This window comes from Mauremys mutica, chromosome 3 (genome assembly GCF_020497125.1).
Source record: "Mauremys mutica isolate MM-2020 ecotype Southern chromosome 3, ASM2049712v1, whole genome shotgun sequence".
Lineage (NCBI taxonomy): Eukaryota > Metazoa > Chordata > Testudines > Geoemydidae > Mauremys > Mauremys mutica.
The window spans coordinates 4949090-4969812 of record NC_059074.1 but is presented as its reverse complement, the minus strand read 5'-3'; the positions used below and the strand labels follow the sequence as shown (position 1 = coordinate 4969812).

Below are 20723 nucleotides of genomic sequence, written 5' to 3'. Positions count from 1 at the left end.
CCTGTGGCACGGCTCAGAGCCACGGGCTTGGTTTGGTTAGGAGAGCAGCTGCAGCAGCACAGCACCCCCTTGTGCCATGCTGGAGTACTGGGGAGAGCGCCCCCCTATGGAGCCCCCTAGCACCGCACTGGGGCATTGGGCTCAGCACTGACACCGAGGGGAGAGCGCCCCCTACTGACCCCCCTGAACTGCTCCCTGCAGCACAGCGCCCCCTAGCGCCGCACTGGGGCATTGGTCTGTACTTACTCCAAGAGGAGAACGTGCTCTCACTTGCACTGCCGTCATCTTCTGCAGAGTCCAGTTTGTCCAACCCCAGGGCTGACAAGACCCAGATCTCAAGCCCAGTTGGGTGGAAGAGCCTAAAGCAGGGGCTGGGAAAGGGGGTTAGAAATCTAACAGGCCTGAGAAAATGCATCCCTGCGGCTTCGTGTACATGCACAAACACACACACAGAGCACGTGTGAGGTGGAGCCGGCGACGTCAGCGGCACACCTTGAAAAGTGCAGCTTCACTTCCAGGCTGCGTCGGTGCAGATAATGCTGCTCTCGTGATACGATGTTGTCAAGGCCACCCCCATTCACCGGGCCCAAAGCTGACCTCAGTTTTCTCTCCATCCTTTCCAAGGTACTTAGCTGGGCCCCGTCCTCTCAACACCTCCCAATCTTTAACATATTTATCTCCCACCCTGTAAGGCAGAGCAGTGCCGTTACTGAATGAAAGCCTGGGGAGAGTAAGTGAGGTGACCAAGGTCCTACAGGAAGCCTGTGCCAGAGGAGGGACTTGACGCAGGTCTCTGGTGTCCTGAGTGCGGACTCTAATCACTGCACGTCTGCAGCAGCCCAGGTAACCCTGACTGGAAGAGAACCAGTTACTAACAAAGACATCTGGGAATGAGCCTGCCCCCACCCCGGGAAAACACAGCCCACGCCTTCCCCCACCAGGGATGCTGGGACCATCCTGCCACTGCTGGAATGAGGGGGCACCTTAACAATAAGCAAAAGATCCCCTCCCCCCGACCCTGGGGCAGATGGACTAGATGGGACCTGACTAGACGTCCTCTCCCTAAGGACCATGGCTTCTCAAGCGTCTGTGTCCGTCCAGCCTGCTGTCTTCCTGCTCCCAATATACCAACTGCCCCAACGCCTGCCTTGTGCTTTCTGGGGAGTGGCTGGGACGTGCTCAGGGTCAGGAATCCATCTTTCCCTGGGTCGCTCATAACACAGCAGAGACGATTGAGGCTGGGAGACCCGTTGGAAACCACGTCTCCTTTTCCCCGCACGGGCGCTGGTCGTTTCCTTGTGTCACCGCACTCGGCTGGGCCAGTTTCATGGTCTATTTCCACCCAAACCCACAGCCTAAAGCTTTCCTCCCCCAGCCCCAGTCTGCTGAGCCCACCCGGCCTCCTTTAAAACCTCATTTGGGAACAAAAACACGGCTCACCCAGAGCTCCCGGGAGCTGGTTCTCCACCCATCCCCCTTTTCTCCCCACCTTCCCATCCTCTGCTCTGCTCTGAGCCTTTGTCTCTCTGGTCCCTGGCCTCCCAAAGCGCCTGGCCTGTCGGGAACAGCATCTGGGATGCCAGGGCTGCGGCTCTCCAAGCAGCCTGTGCCAGGGGCGGGCGGGTGGCCGGCAGGGAGCCCTCCCCGAATGTTGTTCTACGAATCTCAGCAACAGTTACTAGGGAAAAGCTGCAAAGTTCCAAGGACTTGAAACCCAACCGGCCCCTTCTGGCAGCTGCTGGCAAGCGGGCCGGGGCCGCAAAGACAGTCCCTTTGTGTCGCTGCTGCTGCTGCAGCCCGGAGAGAGAACGCACACGGAACCTGTGTGCTCTCGCGGGCTGTGTGCGGTGTGTGCCAGGGCTCACCCAGCCCGGCCTGCTCAGGGACACGCAGCCGGGGGTGCACAGGGACTTCAGGGCTCACGGGCTGGGCGTCTTGCAAGCAGAAAGCTCCCGAGACGCTCAGGGAGACCAGGAAGAGCTACAGAAAAGAGCTGGGGCTGGAGGGGCTGACTCCTGGGGAGGGAGAATGGCTAATTGGGGCAAGAGACCCCAGTGGCCTGCTAGAGCCTGCAAGTATTTGGAGGGTGTAGGCCCCCAGGAGTGAGGGGGAGACTTCGGGTGCTACACGGGTGGGGAAAGGGGCAGGGGTAGTAGGATGAGTTACTCTGTGCACACTTCTCAGAGTAGCAGCCGTGTTAGTCTGTATCCGCAAAAACAACAGGAGTCCTTGTGGCACCTTAGAGACTAACACATTTGTTATGATCTAATAAATTTGTTGGTCTCTAAGGTGCCACAAGTCCTCCTGTTCTTCCTGTGCACACTGGCTCACCCAGGACACCGAGCAGCACTTCTCCCTTCCCAGGATCGCCTTATAGATCGTCATAGATGTTAAGGCCAATCCCCCAAAGCTGCCTCCTCAGTACATCTAAGGTTATCGCTCACACTCCCATCTCTGTTACTGGGTGCGAAGCCGTTCCGGAGCCGGGACACTCCAGGCCACCTGCCCTCCCCGGTGCAGCTCCGAGAAGCTGGACCGCAGCAGCCCAAGAGGAAGTGGAAATCGATTCAACAATAAACTGGTAACATGACAGTTTGTGACATAGGCAAAGTCTCCATAATTAACTCATCCCTGAGCATCCGGGACCCACAGGAATTCCTGCCAAGCAGCTGCCAGACAGCTTGGAAGGCAGCGCAGCCTACTTGGGAGAGGGACACAGCCCAATCCTTCTACCGCAAAGCACACGTCCCTCGCACTAGAGCGCTAGCAGTGGTACAGCTTTTATCCTGTCTCTGGGCTGCAGCCACTAGAGGGCAATATACTCACACGCGCACCAGTTATTTATGAAGCCCAGCGGGGTTTACAGCTAAAGTTTAATGGTGCTGGGGACAAGAGCCCTGGAAAACCCAGCTACCTTCCCCCCCCCCCATAGGGCCTGATTGAAAGGTGACTGGCCTCAATGGGGGGCTTTCCAATGACCTACGGAGCAGGCCCTTTGGGCCCAGTCCTTCCCGGTGCTGAGTGCCCCCAAAGGCTGCTCTGCACCTTGCAGGATCCAGAAAAGTCTTGCCCCGCGGTGCCTGACTGCGGGACAGGATCTGGAGTGAGTCCTAGTCAGCTACGCCTGTGCGAATCCTCCAGAGAGAGCCCGGCTGCCCGGGAGCCGAGCGCGAAGGGGAGAGGGCTGCCCTGTGGAGCCCTCTGCTGGCCATGCGTGGTGCTGCATGCCCCCCTGCCTCGATTTCCTCCTCTGAGGTGGGTCTCCCCGCCCCAGCCTTCCCCACACAGGGTGGAGTCTGTGCCAGGCCTCAGCCCCGCCCAGCCAAGTCAATAACTAACATTTAACCCTTTCCGGGTTGGGCTCCTCTTCAGCCCGCCTCCCGGGCACCCTTTAACTCTGCACTCGGGGGCCGAGCGCTGACTCGAGGCTGATTCCTGGGCGTGCCGCCGTCGGCCAGCCCTGTGCAGGGCCTCCCCCTCGCCGAGGCCTGGGCCACACTTCCGGTTTAGATCCATGTGGCTGCGATGCCCGGGGTATGAAACCCCCACCCCGCTATGCCGGCTCCGCCCCCAGGGTAGACGGGGCTCGGCCAGTGGATGAACACGTCTGCCAGTCAAGCTACCGCCTCTTAGCTGCCGGATTACTTACAGGGACGGAAACACCCTCCCGGCACTGTCGGAAACGGCTGCCCAACGGTGCCACAGCAGCGGAGCCAGGGCGGGCCCACAGCCTGTCTGGGAGGCCCCAGTTTTCAATCTGCCACCTGACCCCAAGTGTTCAGCCCCCTTAGGCTGGGAGACAGGAGTGCTGGAACGGGGGGGGGCTTTACTCTCCCACGTTTTACCGACCATAAGGGCGAGTGATGGGGGGGAGGGGAGGAGAGGAGCGAGTGGGGAGGGGCTTGGTGGGAAGAGGTGGGACGGGGCCTTGGGGAAAGGGGTGGGGTGGGGGCAGGGCCTTGGGGGCACAGTGCAGCACAGCATGGCATGGGGACGGGCACAGTTCAGGCACCTGTGGGTCCCCCCCGCTCCCCCCCACACACACTTCTAGGGCACTTCCACCTCTCCTGCTTGGAGAGAGCTAATTATGGCCCAGGTGGGGCTGAGCAAACAGAGCTGGCAAGCCCCAGAGCTCCTGGCCCTTCAAGAGGCAGGCTAGCCTGTTCCACGGCGGGTGAAGGAGTAGGGGTCACTGGGGGCAGAGCAGGTCCCTGAGGACATACCCCCAAGCAATGGAGCAGGGTCCATCTACATTTTCATTGTAGGCCGGGGCTCACGTTGGGAGAGGAACGGCTAATAACTGACGACATCAAGAAGGCCGAGGTGTTTAATGCCTTTAGTCTTCACTCAAAGGTTAATGGTGACCAGATACTCAACACAATTAATATTAATGACAAGGGGAAGGAAGGAAACTAAACTAGAGAAAGCTCAGGTTAAAGGATATGTAGATACATTAGATGGACTCAAGCCGGCAGGGCCTGATGAAATTCATCCCAGGGTACTAAAGAAAGTAGCTGAAGCAATCTCGGAACCGTCAGCAATTATCTCTGAGAACTCCCGGAGGACGGGCGAGGTCCCGGAGAACCGGAGAAGGGCAAACACAGGGACCTGTTTTAAAAAGAGAACCTGGGGAATTACAGACCAGGCAGCCTGACTTCAATACCTGGAAAGCTACTGGAACAAATTTTGAACAATCCGTATGTAAGCGCCTAGAGGGTAACTGGGTGATACGGAACATGGATTTGCCAAGTACAAATCATGCCAAACCAACCTAATTTCCTCCCTTGACGGGGTTACTGGCCCAGTGGCTGGGGGGAAGCAGGAGAGGTGATAGATCTGGAGTTTAGTGAGGCTTTTCGCTTCCCACATGACACTTTCATAAGCAAACTAGGGAAACGGGGCTAGTTGATATTACTATAAGGTGGGTGCACAACTGGTTGACCGGACTCGAAGAGTCGTTATCACTGGCTCCAGGCCTGCCGACAGCAGTTCCAGGCCCCAGGGCAGAGCAGTCAATGCCCCCCCCGCCACAAGCCGCGCTTACGCAGACACCGTCCGCCTGACATTTGGGCAGTGCTGGGCCTGTGCTGGCTGGCGCCCAGCGAGTGCCGGCTGTGCTGCTGGGTGCGCTCTTCCAGCACGGCCAGGGCTTCCACACGCCCGCCCGGTGGGGTTACCAACTGTCTAATCACGCAACCCCAAAGACCCTGGTCTCGCTTACTGCCCCGCCCCTTCCCTGAGACCACGCCCCCACCCTGCCCCTTCTCTGAGACCACGCCCCCATCCTGCCCCTTCTCTGAGACCACGCCCCCACCCTGCCACTTCCCTGAGACCACGCCCCCATCCTGCCCCTTCCCTGAGACCACGTCCCCACCCTGCCCCTTCCCTGAGACCACGCCCCCACCCTGCCCCTTCTCTGAGACCACGCCCCTATCCTGCCCCTTCCCTGAGACCACGCCCCCATCCTGCCCCTTCCCTGAGACCACGCCCCCACCCTGCCCCTTCTCTGAGACCACGCCCCCACCCTGCCCCTTCTCTGAGACCACGCCCCCATCCTGCCCCTTCCCTGAGACCACGCTCCCACCCTGCCCCTTCTCTGAGACCACGCTCCCACCCTGCCCCTTCTCTGAGACCACGCCCCCATCCTGCCCCTTCTCCGAGGCCCCGCCCTTGCTCAGTCCATCCTCCCTCCCACCATCACTTGCTCTCCCCCACCCTCACTCACTTTCACCAGGCTGGGGCAGGGGGTTGGAGTGCAGGAGAGGGTGAGAGGTGCAGGCTCTGGGAGGGAGTTTGGGTGTGGGAGGGGGTGCGGGGTGCGGGCTCTGGGAGGGAGTTTGGGTGTGGGAGGGGGTGAGGGGTGTGGGCTCTGGAAGGGAGTTTGGGTGTGGGAGGGGGTTTGGGGTGAGGGCTCTGGGAGGGAGTTTGGGTGTGGGAGGGGGTGCGGGGTGCGGGCTCTGGGAGGGAGTTTGGTTGTGGGAGGGGGTTTGGGGTGAGGGCTCTGGGAGGGAGTTTGGGTGTGGGAGGGAGTTTGGGGGGTGGGCTCTGGGAGGGAGTTTGGTTGTGGGAGGGGGTTTGGGTGAGGGCTCTGGGAGGGAGTTTGGGTGTGGGAGGGGGTTTGGGGTGAGGGCTCTGGGAGGGAGTTTGGGTGTGGGAGGGGGTTTGGGGTGAGGGCTCTGGGAGGGAGTTTGGGTGTGGGAGGGGGTGCGGGGTGAGGGCTCTGGGAGGGAGTTTGGGTGATGCAGGGGCTGCGGGGTGAGGGCTCTGGGAGGGAGTTTGGGTGTGGGAGGGGGTTTGGGGTGAGGGCTCGGGGAGGGAGTTTGGGTGTGGGAGGGTGTTTGGGGTGAGGGCTCTGGGAGCGAGTTTGGGTGTGGGAGGTGGATAGCGGTGAGGGCTCTGGGAGGGAGTTTGGGTGTGGGAGGGGGTGCGGGGTGAGGGCTCTGGGAGGGAGTTTGGGTGTGGGAGGGGGTTTGGGGGGTGGGCTCTGGGAGGGAGTTTGGGTGTGGGAGGGGGGTTGGGGTGAGGGCTCTGGGAGGGAGTTTGGGTGTGGGAGGGGGTTTGGGGTGAGGGCTCTGGGAGGGAGTTTGGGTGTGGGAGGGGGTGCGGGGTGCGGGCTCTGGGAGGGAGTTTGGGTGTGGGAGGGGGTGAGGGGTGTGGGCTCTGGGAGGGAGTTTGGGTGTGGGAGGGGGTTTGGGGTGCGGGCTCTGGAAGGGAGTTTGGGTGTGGGAGGGGGTGCGGGCTCTGGGAGGGAGTTTGGGTGTGGGAGGGGGTGAGGGGTGTGGGCTCTGGGAGGGAGTTTGGGTGTGGGAGGAGGTGAGGGGTGAGGGCTCTGGGAGGGGGTTTGGGGTGAGGGCTCTGTCCAGCTGGGAGATAGTATCTAGTGAGGTTCCGCAGGGGTCAGCCCTGAGCCCAGTACTAGTCAATATTTTCGTTAATGACTTGGATAATGAAGCGGAGAGATTTCCCTATCAAATTTGCAGATGACACCAAGTTTGGAGGTGCTGCAAGCACTTTGGAGGACAGGTTCAGAATCTGAAATGACCTCGACGAACTGGAGGAGTGATCTGAAATCACCCTGATGAAATTCAATAAAGACAAGTGCAAAGTACTACTCTTAGGAAGGAAAAATCCAAACAAACTGGGGAAGAGCTGGCTAGGCAGTAACAGCGCTGAACAGGGCTGGGGGTTATGGTGGATCACAAACTGAATATGAGCCAGCAAGGGGATGGAGCTGAAAGAAGGCTATTCTCACTCGGGGGTGTATTACAGGAGTGGTGTATGTAAGACACAGGAGGTCATTTGTCCTGCTCTGCTCAGCACCGGGGAGGCCTCAGCTGGAGTGGTGAGTCCAGTTCTGGGCGCCTCACTTGAGGAAAGATGTGGACAAATTGGAGAGTCCAGAGGAGAGAAACAAAACTGATAAAAGGTCTAGAAAACCTGCCCTCTGCGGAAATGTTAAAACTGGGACCTGTGTAGTGTTGAGAAAGGAAGGACCTGCTGCGTCTTCAGCTACGTTAAGGGGATCAGTTGTTCTCCATGTCCACTGAAGGTAGGACAAGAAGAAATGGGCTTAATCTACAGCAAGGGAGATTTTCCTTAGATAGCAGAAAACACTTTGGGAGTAGCCGGTTAGCCAAGCTTTGGCATCCGCTTCCCAGGGAGGCTGTGGGATCCCCGTCACTGGAGCTGTGTAAGACCAGGTTGGACAGACACCTGTCAGGGATGGTCCAGGTTCACTTGGTTCTGCCTCAGCGCAGGGGGCTGGACTAGACGACCTCGCGAGGCCCCTTCCAGCCCCACATGTCTAGGACTCTACAACTCTCCTTTATTACAGGCGCTTACAGACGAGGAGGAAAGAGCCCTGCTCTCGTCTCAGATTCCAGGTGGGCTTTGCAGGCCTGGCGCCAGGAAGAAACACCCACAGCTTCTGACTTGTAACCCGAGCGCGTCTGACACGAAGCGTGCGGCCCCCCGGCGCCGGTACCGTGTCACTGTCAGAGGAGCACGTCGCACGTAAGAATCCAGGAGTTTGGGCAGCTGAGTTTGAATTTGGCAGTTAAGAAAATTCCAGCCAATCACACAGCTCTGGTAACCGGGGTCTAACTCATCAGCGAGAGAGCTGGGCACCGTCCTCCCGGCTCGCTGAGGGGGAAGCTGCCGGAGTGCAGCCATGGTTCTTGCAAGCCTCGGGGGACTGGATGCTCTTACGTGGCCCAGAGAAGAGGGCAAGCAGGGGCGAGACGGCTGCCTCAACTCCCGTGGCACCGGGCCGAACAATTCCCCAGAGCTCAGCGGCACGGCTGGGATCCCCGGCAGCCCCTGGGCCTAGTGAGGAACGTCCCAGCCCAGGGACTTGCACTGTAACTTAGAAAAATCTCACGCAGACTTGAGCTCTCTGCTGAAAACACGTGTAGCCATGAAACTAGGACCAGTGAGGGCGGGACCTGGGCCTGAGCCCAGACAAGCCTGAAAGCTCAGCAGGGACATGCTGGATTCACCTGTCCCCAACGTCCATTGCTCCAGCCCAACGACGTCCCCTGGGAGTGGGAGCCGGGCGCGAACCCTGCGAAGTTAGGAGCTGGAAAAGCCCCACTGGGCCATCCAGTCCCTCCCCGTCCCGCTCAAGCCGGTCGCATTGCTCCTGTGAGTCTGTTCTCCAGGGCATCGGCGCCGTCCCATAGGAGATGGTTCCTGGGCTCCGGCCTGAAATCCCCTTCTCCATCTCCTGCCTCCGGCCCCTCGGAGTCAGCTGGCCGCCCCTCCTCGGCCCCATAGACTGCGGGGATTGTTTATTACCAACTGGCGTCCGCGCCCGCCCCCTGCCCACGCTTGGCTCTCCGAGGAGCTCAGACAAGAGGGGCACAAGCCAGTATCCGGAGCTGTCTTTAGAGGCAAGTCAGTCACAAGAGAAAAGAAAACCTGGCAGCCAAGTGCTCTACGGAGGAGAAACCCAACAGCCCCACAGCCCCTCTGCTCCTCCGCTCCCCCCCCACACACACACACGCCCCCGGGCTGGGGAAACTCCTGCCCGTTGCTGTCAGCGACGCTGCCTTGCATGAAGCCCACGGAGCACAGTGTCTTCGCTGCGTTTCTTGAAGCTGCACCGTCCCAGGGCCAGTTCTGCACAGGGACTCGCATGCACAACGCACAGGGACACACACGGATGGGGACACCCACCCACGCCAGAGCCCCGCAGCCACCCTGGAAACTCTCACAGCCCCCAAAGCTGCGGCCACAGGGTGGGTTTGGGCTGGAAGTTGCTGTGTTGCAGGGGAACATGGGACTCGCCAGCCCCTGGCCTGTGCATGACCAGGGCTCCCAGTGGCTACGGCAATGCAGGTACATAATAGCAGGGATGATACTGTAGGGCCTGCATAGCTGGGGGGGGGCTCCCCTCCGCCCAGACAAGGGGAGTTTCCAGAGCCCCCCCGGGAGAGCAGACTCTGCTCCCAGCTCCCAGCGAGCCCTGCAGGCAGGACTGGCGCTGGCCACGCTCCGGGGCCCCGGGAAGTTGGGGGCGAGGGGTCTGCGCTCCGGGACGAGTCTTTCGCCGCGGCTGCGGCCGCTTTCCCCGGGCAGAGCCCCGGCCCCGTTCACACGGGCAGGACCGGCCGCTGCCATTAGCATTCAGGGCAGCACACGGGCGGCTGCTCCCGCCCAGCCCGCTGCTCCCGGCCGCCCGCAGCCCCCCGGCCGGGCAGCGCCCCCCCCCCGGCCCTTCCCATCCACCGGGGCGGGGGCAGATGGGAGGGGAGGGGGGAGGTCTTCTTCTGTGTGAGTTTCCCCAGTGACATCTCCGAGAAACTCTGCCCCCCACCTGGACCCGATCCTGGCCCCGGCCCCCGGCCCGCCCCCACCTGGACCCTATCCTGCCCCCGGCCCCCCCACTGGACCCGATCCTGGCCCCGATCCTGCCCCCGGCCCGCCCCCCACCTGGACCCGATCCTGCCCCCGGCCCCCCCACTGGACCCGATCCTGGCCCCGATCCTGCCCCCGGCCCGCCACTCACCCGGCCCCGATCCTGCCCCCGGCCCGCCCCCCACCTGGACCCGATCCTGCCCCCGGCCCGCCCCCCACCTGGACCCGATCCTGCCCCTCACCCGGCCCCCACCTGGACCCGATCCTGCCCCGGCCCGCCCCCCCACCTGGACCCGATCCTGCCCCGGCCCGCCCCTCACCTGGCCCCAGGCGCACCAGCGTGGGCAGGCGGCACTTGCTGACGATCACATCCAGGGGCAGCGCCCCCGAGCTCCAGCTGATCTGGGCGAGCCCGGCGGCCAGTTTCTCCATCTCTCGCCGGCAGCCGCATCGCCCCTGGCCGGGCTCAGGCGCGGGGGCCCCGGGGGGCGGCCGGCGGCATCTCCGCCTCCCCGAGCAGCGCCGGCGGCAGCATCAGCACCAGGGCGGCGGGGGGGGCTCCGGGGCCGCGGCTCCCGCCCTCGCCGCGCGGGGTCCGGGCTCCGGCTGTAACCCGAGCGGGAGCGGCCCGCCCCCCCACAGCCCCCGGGTCCCGCCCCCAGCCCCGCCCCCCACAGCCCCCGGGCCCCGCCCCCAGCCCCGCCCCGGGCTCCGCCCTCAGCCCCGCCCGAGGCCCCTGCCCCCGCCCCCCCACAGCTCCCAGCCCCCGCCCGTGGCCCCCCCACAGCCCCCGGGCCCCGCCCCCAGCCCCGCCCCCCACAGCCCCCGGGCCCCGCCCCCAGCCCCGCCCGAGGCCCCTGCCCCCTCACAGCCCCCAGCCCCCGGGCCCCGCCCCAGCCCCGCCCCCCCACAGCCCCGGGCCCCGCCCCCAGCTCCGCCCGAGGCCCCCCCGGCTCCCGCCCCAGGCCCCGCCCTCAGCCCGAGGACTCCCCTGACCCTACCCCCCCAGCTCTGCCCGTCTCCTCTTCCCACCCCATCCCTGCCCCCCACATCTGGGGATTCTCCCCCCCAACCCAGCCCCTGTCCTCGTCCTCCCCACCCCCACCTGGAGAGTAACGCCCCCCCATCCCCCACGCCTGGGGACTCTCCAATCCTCTGCTCCAGGCTCAGCTCTGCCCTCCTCCAACGCCTTCCTTCCTGCTCTGCCCAGCCTGGGACCGGAACCAGGACCCTGCTGGCTGGGGGATCCCCATTCCCCTCCTGCCTCACAAACCGGGGGACCTAGCGAGGGAAAAGAGGGGGTCAGGGGGCTCACACCAACCCAGGGCCCACCCCCTGGCTTGGTGCAGGATCTGGAGCTGCCTCTGCCACTAGCAACCAGGGACCGAGGCCCAGCAGGGCCTGTGCCCGCCAGCCCCAAGAACCCAGCCCTCTGGTGTCTCTCTATCCCTCATCCCTGCAGTGTCAGGGTGGGCCCCGGCCCCTTCTGGAGCTCACTTCCTGGCGTCCAGTCCCAGCTTCTGGCACTCAGAGAGTAGGAGGTTGCATCCCTGACCAGCTTGGCTAATAGCCAGAATTGGACCTGTCCTCCATGAACTTCTCTGCTTTTTAAACCCCGATATATTTTGGCCTTCACAACGTCCCCTGGCAAGGAGTTCCACAGGTTGACTGTGCGTTGTGTGAAGAAATGCTTCCTTTTGTTTGTTGTAAACTAGCTGCCTATTAATTTCATTTAGTGACCCCTAGTTCTTGTGTTATGAGAAGGAGTAAATAACACTTCCCTATTCACTTTCTCCACACCAGTCATGACTGCATAGATCTCAATCATATCTCCCCTTAGCCGTCTCTTTTCCAACCTGAAAAGTCCCAGTCTTATTAATCCCTCCCCATATGGAAGCTGTTCCATACCCCTAATCATTTTTGTTGCCCTTTTTGGAACCTTTTCCAATTCCAAAATATCTTTTTTGAGATGGGGCGACCACATCTGCACACAGTATTCAAGATGTGGATGTACCATGGATTTATACATAGGCAATATGATATTTTCTGTCCTATTATCTATCCCTTTCTTAATGATTCCCAGCATTCTGTTTGCTTTTTAGACTGCTGCTGCACATTGAGTGGATGTTTTCAGAGAACTATCCACAATGACTCCAAGATCTTTCTTGAGTGGTAACAGCTAATTTAGAGCCCATCATTTTGAATATATATTTGGAATTGTTTCCAATGTGCATCACTTTGCATTTATCAACATTGAATTTCATCTGCCATTTTCAGACCCAGCCACCCCGTTTTGTGAGATCCTTTTGTAGCTCTTCGCAGGCTGCCTGGGACTTAACTAGCTTGAGTAGTTTTGTATCATCTGCACACTTTGCCACCTCACTGTTTACCCCTTTTTCCAGACCATTTATGAATATGTTGAATAGGACTGGTCCCAGCACAGACCCCTGGGGGACACCACTAGTTACCTCTCTCCATTCTGAAAACTGACCATTTATTCCTACCCTTTGTTTCCTATCTTTTAACCAGTTACCAACCCATGAGAGAACCTTCCCTCTTATCCCCTGACAGCTTACTCTGCTTAAGAGCCTTTGGTGAAGTACTTTGTCAAAGGCTTTCAGAAAGTCCAGGAACACCAGATCAATGTGCCTTCTAATTTTTTCCATCCATGTGAGGAATGAATTTTGTTATGTGCACTGGTAAGGAGGTTATGTTTAGCGGGGGTGAGGCTGAGGGGTTCGAAGTGTGGGAGAGGGCCCAGGGCTGGGGCAGAGGGTTGGGGTGCAGGGGGATGAGGGCTCTGGCTGGGGGTGCAGGCTCTGGGGTGGGGCCAGGGATGAGGGGTTTGGGGTGCAGTGGGGAGAGAGGACTCCCCCCAGCCCTCTCTCCCTGCAACAGACTGAGGCTGGGGAAGAGGAGCCTCTCCCTAGTGGTGGCGGTTCCAGGGCAGGGGGAGAGCGTCTCTCCCTGCCTCTCCCCTGCTGTGGCAGGTCCGGGGCTGGGGCCAGGGGAGAGGTGCCTCCCTGGCCATGGCAGGGCTGGGGGAGAGCGTCTCTCCCTGCCTCTCCCCTGCTGTGGCAGGTCCGGGGCTGGGGCCAGGGGAGAGGTGCCTCCCTGGCCATGGCAGGGCTGGGGGAGAGCGTCTCTCCCTGCCTCTCCCCTGCTGTGGCAGGTCCGGGGCTGGGGCCAGGGGAGAGGTGCCTCCCTGGCCATGGCAGGGCTGGGGGAGAGCGTCTCTCCCTGCCATGGCAGCTCCAGGTTGGGGGAGAGGCACCTCTCCCTGTCCAGCCTTGAGCGCCTGCACGGCCCTTGATAGGCTGCTGCGTGGCCATGCAGCTTAGAGGCAGCTTAGCACCAGATCCACTTGCTTGTTGACCCCCTCTAATAATTCTAGTAGATTGGTGAGGCGTGATTTCCTTTTACAGAATCCATATTGACTCTTCCCCAACATATTTTGTTCATCTCTGTGTCGGATAATTCTCTCCTATTGTTTCAACCAATAAGCCTGGTACTGAAGTTAGGCCTACTGGTCTGTAATTGCCAGGATCACTTCTGGTGCCTTTTTAAAACATCGGCGTCACATTAGCTATCCTCCAGTCATCTGGTCCAGAGGCTGATTTAAGCGATAGGTTACATACCACAGTTAGTGATTCTGCAATTTCATATTTGAGTTCCTCGAGGACTCTTGCGTTAATACCGTCTGGTCCTAGTGCCATTTTATTGTTTAATTTATCAGTTTGTTCCAAAACCACCTCTACTGACACTTCAATCTGGGATAGTTCCTCACATTTGTCACCTAAAAAGACTGGCTCAGGTGTGGGAATCTCCCTCGCAGTCTCTGCCGTGAAAACTAATGCAAAGAATTCATTTAGCTTCTCCGCAATGGCTCCTTGAGTGCTCCTTTAACACCTCCATCATCCAGTGGCCCCACTGGTTGTTTGGCAGCTTCCTGCTTCTGATGTACTTTTTAAAAATTGCCATTAGTTTTTGTGTCTTTTGCTAGTTGCTTTTCAAATTCTTTTTTGGCCTCCTTAATTATACTTCTACACTAGGCTTGCCCGAGTTTATGTTCCTCGGCAGGATTTGAGTTTCAATTTTTAAAATATGTTGTTTTATCTCTAACTGCCTCTTTTTTTCTGTTGTTTAGCGGTGATGGCTTTTTGTTGGTTGGTCGGTTTTTTTTGGTCATCCTGCTGTTTTTAAAAAGTTTCCATGCAGCTTGCAGGCATTTCACTCTGTGACTGTTCCTTTTAATTTCGTGCAGTTCCCCTTTTTGAAGTTAAATGCTACTGTGGTGGGTTTCTTTAGTATTTTCCCTCTACAGGGATGTTAAAGTTAATTATGTTATGGTTGCTGTTACCGAGCAGTTTAGCCATATTCACTTCTTGGACTGGATCCTGTTCTCCACTAAACCAAGACTTGCCTCTCCTCTTGTGGGTTTCAGGACTAGCTGCTCCAAGAAGCAGTCATTAATGGTGTCATAAGAACGACCATACTGGGACAGACCAATGGTCCATCCAGCCCAGTATCCTGTCTTCCTACAGTGGCCAATGCCAGGTGCCCCAGAGGGAATGAACAGAACAGGTAATCAGCAAGTGATCCATCCCCTGTCACCCATTCCCAGCTTCTGGCAAACAGAGGCTCGGGACACCACCCCTGTCCACCCTGGCTAATAGCCAATGATGGACCTGTCCTCCATGAATTTATCTAGGTCTTTTTGAACCCTGTTATAGTTTTGGCCTTCACAGCGTCCTGTGGCAAGGAGTTCCACCAGTTGACTGTGCATTGTGTGAAGAAATACTTCCTTTTGTTTGTGTTAAACCTGCTGCCTATTAATTTCATTGGGTGACCCCTAGTTCTTGTGTTATAAGAAGGAGTAAACAACACTTCCTGAGTTACTTTCTCCGCACCAGTCATGATTTCATAGACCTCAGTCTCTTTCTGGGTCCCATCCACAGGGTTTGGAATTGCTATGGCGAGCAGCCGAGGAGCCTCTCCTCCGGAGCCCAAGCTGCAGCAGCTCATGCTTCCAGCCCCGGAGAGCCCTGATTCAATCCCCAGCTGTCACATGCACATGAAACGCTTTCCTTGAATGCCTGTGGTAAGAGACAGACGGAGCTGTTTCAGCCACTCTATGGGATGGCCAAGCTGAGGGGAGTTTGCAGACAGCTGTCTGAGTCCTGATGCATTGATGCTGCGTGGAAATCCCACCCGCCAAGGCCTGAATGCTACCGGGTGTTGGAGTCTTTTCCCTCCCACTGGTCACTTCAAATCTAGCCCAGGGCCGTAGTAGCTGGGAGTCATTCCCTGCCGCAGGGGTCACGTTGTGGGTCTGACTGACCCTCTGCTGAGGCAGCCCATGACAGGGCACAGTCAGTGCCCAGCGGGATGGTGGTTTTGTGGTGCGTACACCTGCCCCTGGGCACTGAGCGGAGCCCATCCGAGCACTTCACACAGGCCCCCGAGAAACCAGCCATGGGAATAACTGTGGGTTCCTGTCACCCCGGGCTGGATTCGCAATGGTAACCGAGCAGAGACGAGGTTTGGTTCCACGTCACCAGACCTCTGGGCCCAACCCGTCGCCCAGCGCATGAGTCTGCTACCTGCAGGGCATGGACTGTCTGCTGGGGAAGGGAGGGGGCTGGCGATGGGGCTCCTGGGTGTGTGATCCCATGGGGAGATTTGTGACTGGTTTTATTGGACCCATTTTAAGAAATCAAAAGTCATTGATCAATGAGTTGCTCACCCCTCTCCAAGGATGCAGGGGATTGGTCTAGCTGACCTGTCAAGGTCCCGCCCCGCCCTGTGATTCGATGATCCTGCCCCGGAGCGGGCACGGAGATAAGGATAAAGGCAGAGCCTTGGCTCTCACTGCCGTCCTGCAAGGCAGCTGGCTGAGCCGCTCTCTGCCACCCCCGAAACCCTGGTTCCCCTGGGTGTATTTCCCCTTGGCTGGCAGCCCAGAGGAGCTCAGCCGTCTGTGGCATCCCCCTCCCCCTCCATTAGTGCCAGATTGGATTTCCAGACCATAATGGACACTTCCCCCGCTCACGGCTTCTAGGGCCGAGGAAGAGATTAGCTTTTCCCCAGAGAACGACACATTCTGTGCGACAGACGGAGGCCTGGTGCTGCCCAGACGCTCAGGGGAGGATGGCGTCTTAGCCCCGGTCTGTGACTCATCCTTCCAAGCTCGGGAATGCTGAGCCAGGCCCTGGCGGCCGCAGGTAGAATCATAGAATCTCAGGGTTGGAAGGGACCTCAGGAGGTATCTAGTCCAACCCCCTGCTCAAAGCAGGACCAAACCCAACTAAATCATCCCAGCCAGGGCTTTGTCAAGCCTGACCTTAAAAACCTCTAAGGAAGGAGATTCCACTACCTCCCTAGGTAACCCATTCCAGTTCTTCACCACCCTACTAGTGAAAAAGTTTTTCCTAATGTCCAACCTAAACCTCCCCCTCTGCAACTTGAGACCATTACTCCTTGTTCTGTCATCTTCCACCACTGAGAACAGTCTAGATCCATCCTCTTTGGAACCCCCTTTCAGGTAGTTGAAAGCAGCTATCAAATCCCCCCTCATTCTTCTCTTCTGCAGACTAAGAAGGTAACGGGCTCTGGGACACGACCATTACTCCTGGCTTGTGCACCATGTCCAAGCTGCTGAGAACAAACACAGACAGATCAAAGCTTGGCCTGGCTCGGTGTCTTCCAGCCGGCAGGTCCTCAGAACACTGGCCAGGCTGTGCAGTGGCTCGCAGCAGCGCTAGGTGCCATGTCTAGTCAGTGAGAAGAACCGGGAAGGCAGGATGCAATTGTAATGGATCTTCAGTGACCAGAGGAGGATGAATGGAAGAATCTTGGTTTGACGTCTCATTCAAAAGAGGCACCTCCAGCTGCACAGCGCCCCCTAGGACTGCACCGGGGTATTGGTTCAATACTGACTTGGAAGGAAAAGTTCCACCATCACGTCCTGCAGCACCCAGGTTTCCCTGGAAGGTCTCCAAACATTGTCTAGACCCAACTCTAGGAGCGCTGAGAAGATCACGGCCCAAGGTGGGATAATGGCAGGCCCATAGACCTGTGCATGGACAAGCTATTTTCTGTCCTGCTTTGCTTGTTTCCAGCAGGTTTGACTGTGAAATGCAGCTGCTCTGATCTCTCTTGCGGGTGAAGCCATCCAAGCGCAGAGCCCAGCTCAGTGTCCAGCCACACGGTGTAGTTTGCAGTGCTGCGGGTGGCAGACAGACACCTTGTGTTTTGACTCAGGAGCGGAAGCTCGATACGGCCGCGGCCATCGTAGCAGATGGGGTAGCCGTGGAGCCGCACGAGGCCACCACTGGCCGACTTCCAAAGGTGCTCTCATGGAATTCAAGAAATAGCTTTTAAAGCCAGGTTCTGCAGCCCCTCACGTGAAGGTGGGGAGGGCTCAGCTCTGGGCTCCGGGCACAACCACATGCCGACTGGAGAGGGAGGAGAATAGCGAAGGCAGCATTGTCAAACGCTGCCACATTCCAGATTTAGACCTTTAAACATGGGTCCTGGTTTTCAGAGGCCCTGAGCAATCATGGCTGCCCCTGAAGACAGCGGGAGCAGCAGGTTCTCAGCCTGCCCGAAAGGTCGGCCAGTGTGACCGAGGCACCTAAATGCACAGCTAGGAGCTTGACCTGCCCGAGAGGTTTCTCACCGGGTGCAGTGATGGCGGTTCTTTGAGACGCACGTCCCTGCGGGTGCTCCACTGCCAGGGCGCAGGCGCCTCTCGAGCCCAGAGGTTTTCAGTGTCCGTTCGGCCTGCACATGGTGCTGCACACCAAGGGGCCACACGGATGAACCACCCTCCATCCAAACGGCCAGCAAAGAACAGTGTGAAGCAGGGGGGAGGAGACGGGTCATGGAGCAACCATAGGCGGACACATCTCAAAGAACCCCAGTTATGCACAAGGTGAGTAACTCGTTTTCTCAGAGTAGCGCCCCTGGGGGTGCTCCAGCCCCAGACAGTCTTCCCCCTCCAGGGAAGAGGTAGCTTTGAAGAGAGTTGTGACAAACTGGGAATGTTCTTAATGTTTTCTCTGAATACTGTGTTGGTGCCTCAGTGTCCCCTCTGCAGTTCTTAAGTATCTAGGTGGAGGGATAAGGGGGTGTGGTTGCTGCAGAGCAAAGGGCCAGTGCACCTAAATGCCTGGCACTCTGTCTCCTAGCAACTGATGGCCTGGGCCTCTCCTCTGCAAAGGTGCCAGCTGAAGGTGTTGGAGACAAAGAGGTCAGGTGACCTCCTGGCCCCGGAAAGGAACTGAGCAGAGGAGGGGCTGGAGGGGGTTTCAGTCTGGAGCTGGCTGGGGACGAGGAGTGAAGGGCAGATGTGGGGGTCTGGCTCACTGCCCCCCAGAATGGACCCGGCTGAGGGGTCCCGTTTGCTGTACCTACAAGCTCTGTTTTAGACCCTGTTCCTGTCATCGAATAAACCTCTGTGTTACTGGCTGGCTGAGAGTCACGTCTGACTGCAAAGTGGGGGGGGCAGGACCCTGTGGCCCCCCCAGGACCCCGCTGGGGCAGGCTCGCTGGGGGAAGCGCACGGAGGGGCAGAGGATGCTGAATGCTCCCAGGAGAGACCCAGGAAGTGAAGCCGTGGGAGCTGCTTGCCCTGCAGACAGGCTGCTCCGAGGGAGAGGAGGCTCCCCAGAGTCCTGCCTGGCTTTGTGGGGGGCAGTTCCAGAGCAGTGCCCGGGGACTCTGTGACAAGAGTACTCAAGGGAACTGAAGCCACAGGCGGCCCCCAGTGAAGACGGATGCCCCTTCCCACAGGCCTTGCATCATGCAGAAGGGAGGCTGGCCCTGATAAAGATGGCTGCCATCTCCCACCAGCCTTCCCTCAAGGAAGGGGGGCTCTGTGGTTAGGAAAGCAGATAAGAAACTAGGATGGGGAATGGGGTCTGATGAGGGTGGGGGAGAAGGATGGGACTGCTAGAAAATATAGGGAGAGGGGAGGCTGAAGGTGCCCAAGGGAGCGTGGGAGCCTGGGGGCAGAGACAAGGGGAGCAGGGAGCTAGGAGCGGAGAGGAAGCATGTGAGGGGTAGGAAGCTGCAAGGACATGGGGAGTGGTGAGAGACGTCAATTTTCCCATTTTATTGCCATTCTCAGGATATTTGGTGTTTTTCTTCAAGCCCCAGAGCCTGGAATCAGGTTGTTACCTGAGACTCGCAGCTCTCAGTAAAGAGTTGTTTCTGTCCCTGAGGGTTGTAGAGAAAAGTCTGAAAACATAACCCCTGTGTACCCCAAAAGCCTGGAAATGTAACCCCTCATGTGACCCTAAAGATGAAAACATGACCCCCCCATCTGACCTCAAAGGCCAGAAACATGACACCTGTGTGACCCAAAAAAGGTGAAAACGTGACTTTCCCCCCCATGTGAACCAAAAGACTGGAAGCATGACCCTAAAAAGTGAGACTGTGATGTCTGTGTTACCTGAACTGCTGGAAATCTGACCCTAAAAGGTGAAAACGTGACCCCCAAGTAACCCAAAAGGACAGAAATGTGACCCCATGGGCCCACTAGGCCAGAAACGTGACCCCATGTGACTGGAAAAGCTCAGAATCCAGAGGGCAAAGAAAAAGAACCAAATTCTCATGATTTTCAAGCCTTCCTTATGATTTTTGAACCCTGGGAGTTGGCCACAACTATAGACATGAGTGGATCCAGGAAACCAGCCTTGGCTGGCTTGGGAAGGGGATCGGAGCGAAGGACAGCTCCCCAACCCCAGGGGTTAGCAGAGGGAACCTGGAGACCCTCTCTCTGAAGGCAGTGGGGCAGCTTCTCCCAGATGTGGATTAATGGTTGATTTTTGAATAGAGGAGAATGGGGACACAAGGAAACCAAACTACAATTCCCACCAGGACCTGTAGCAGGTTAGCTGAATGGAAATGGGTTGGGTTTTTTTCAGCTGTTTGGCATTTTAAGTAAAAAACCCAAAATTTGTAATGAAAAACACTTTCTGGGAACCATTTTGTTTCATTGAAAACCAGTTTCTGCAGAAGATTTTGGACTAGCACTAGCAAATCGACTCCGAAAGGGTAGACAGCCGCATGGGTACACGATACAAGAAAAGGCCCTGATCCTGGAGTTGCATCTGCATGGGCAGAGCTTGCACCCATCTAGAATCACTGGGCTTCATGAAGACTCCAGGATCCGCCCATGAGGATCCGACTGCGGGATCAGAGCCTAGAAGCCCCTGGAGTGTCACAAAGTGGGGAGTGTGGATTTTTAGGACAGGCCCCACAAAATGAAAAACACTTGAGGAAAATGTAAAGGATTAAAAGGTAGAACTCAGCATGAAGCGGAGGGAGCGGCCAGTCCTCACCGTTCTCAACAAGGCCCAGCCAGAGTTTGCACACGCAGAAGCGAAAAGCTCTCGGCTCAGACGTGTGTGTAGAGCAGGCCTTCAGTGCGGCCCAGCCTGCATGGAGCTTTTGTGCCTACGGCATAATCCTAGCCCAGCACTAGACAGTAGCTAATGCACCCGATACACTCGCGCAACTCGTCAGCACCCCACAGCTGGGCTTGGAGGGTTTGGATTTTTATCTGTGACTGTTGGTAAAAAAGCTTTTCACTGAGCTTGCAAACTTATTCGAGTTTGATTTAAGGATATTTTCTTTATATATTTTGACATGGGATGTAGACAGTTTGCGTTTTAAGGGTTAGAAAGCATTAACTCTCAGTGTCTGTCATTAATTATTGTGTGACCAGCTCGAAAATTTCCTACAACTGTGAAAATGTTACTTGATCCTGTTAAAAAAATACTTCAAATCCATAATTTTGCACTACTGTGAAAATGTTAAAAATTGGGAAAAATGCCTAAAATATCGACATTATCCCT

The 20723-nt window shown here is 57.8% G+C and overlaps 1 protein-coding gene across 2 annotated transcripts in view; it reads right to left on the bottom strand.

The window, feature by feature from the left end:
* The window catches only part of GAREM2 (GRB2 associated regulator of MAPK1 subtype 2), a 36836-nt gene extending 26461 nt beyond the window's left edge, over nt 1-10375 (bottom strand). Inside the window, exon 1 of one of the 2 annotated variants that reach the window (XM_045011232.1) lies at nt 10179-10375. In XM_045011232.1, the coding sequence (XP_044867167.1) occupies nt 10179-10290 (112 nt within the window). In that variant the 5' untranslated portion in view covers nt 10291-10375. Of the gene's footprint in view, nt 1-246; nt 1360-10178 lie in introns of those variants that run through there. The other variant, XM_045011231.1, reaches the window with a different exon arrangement.
* Nucleotides 10376-20723: the final 10348 nt, after the last annotated feature.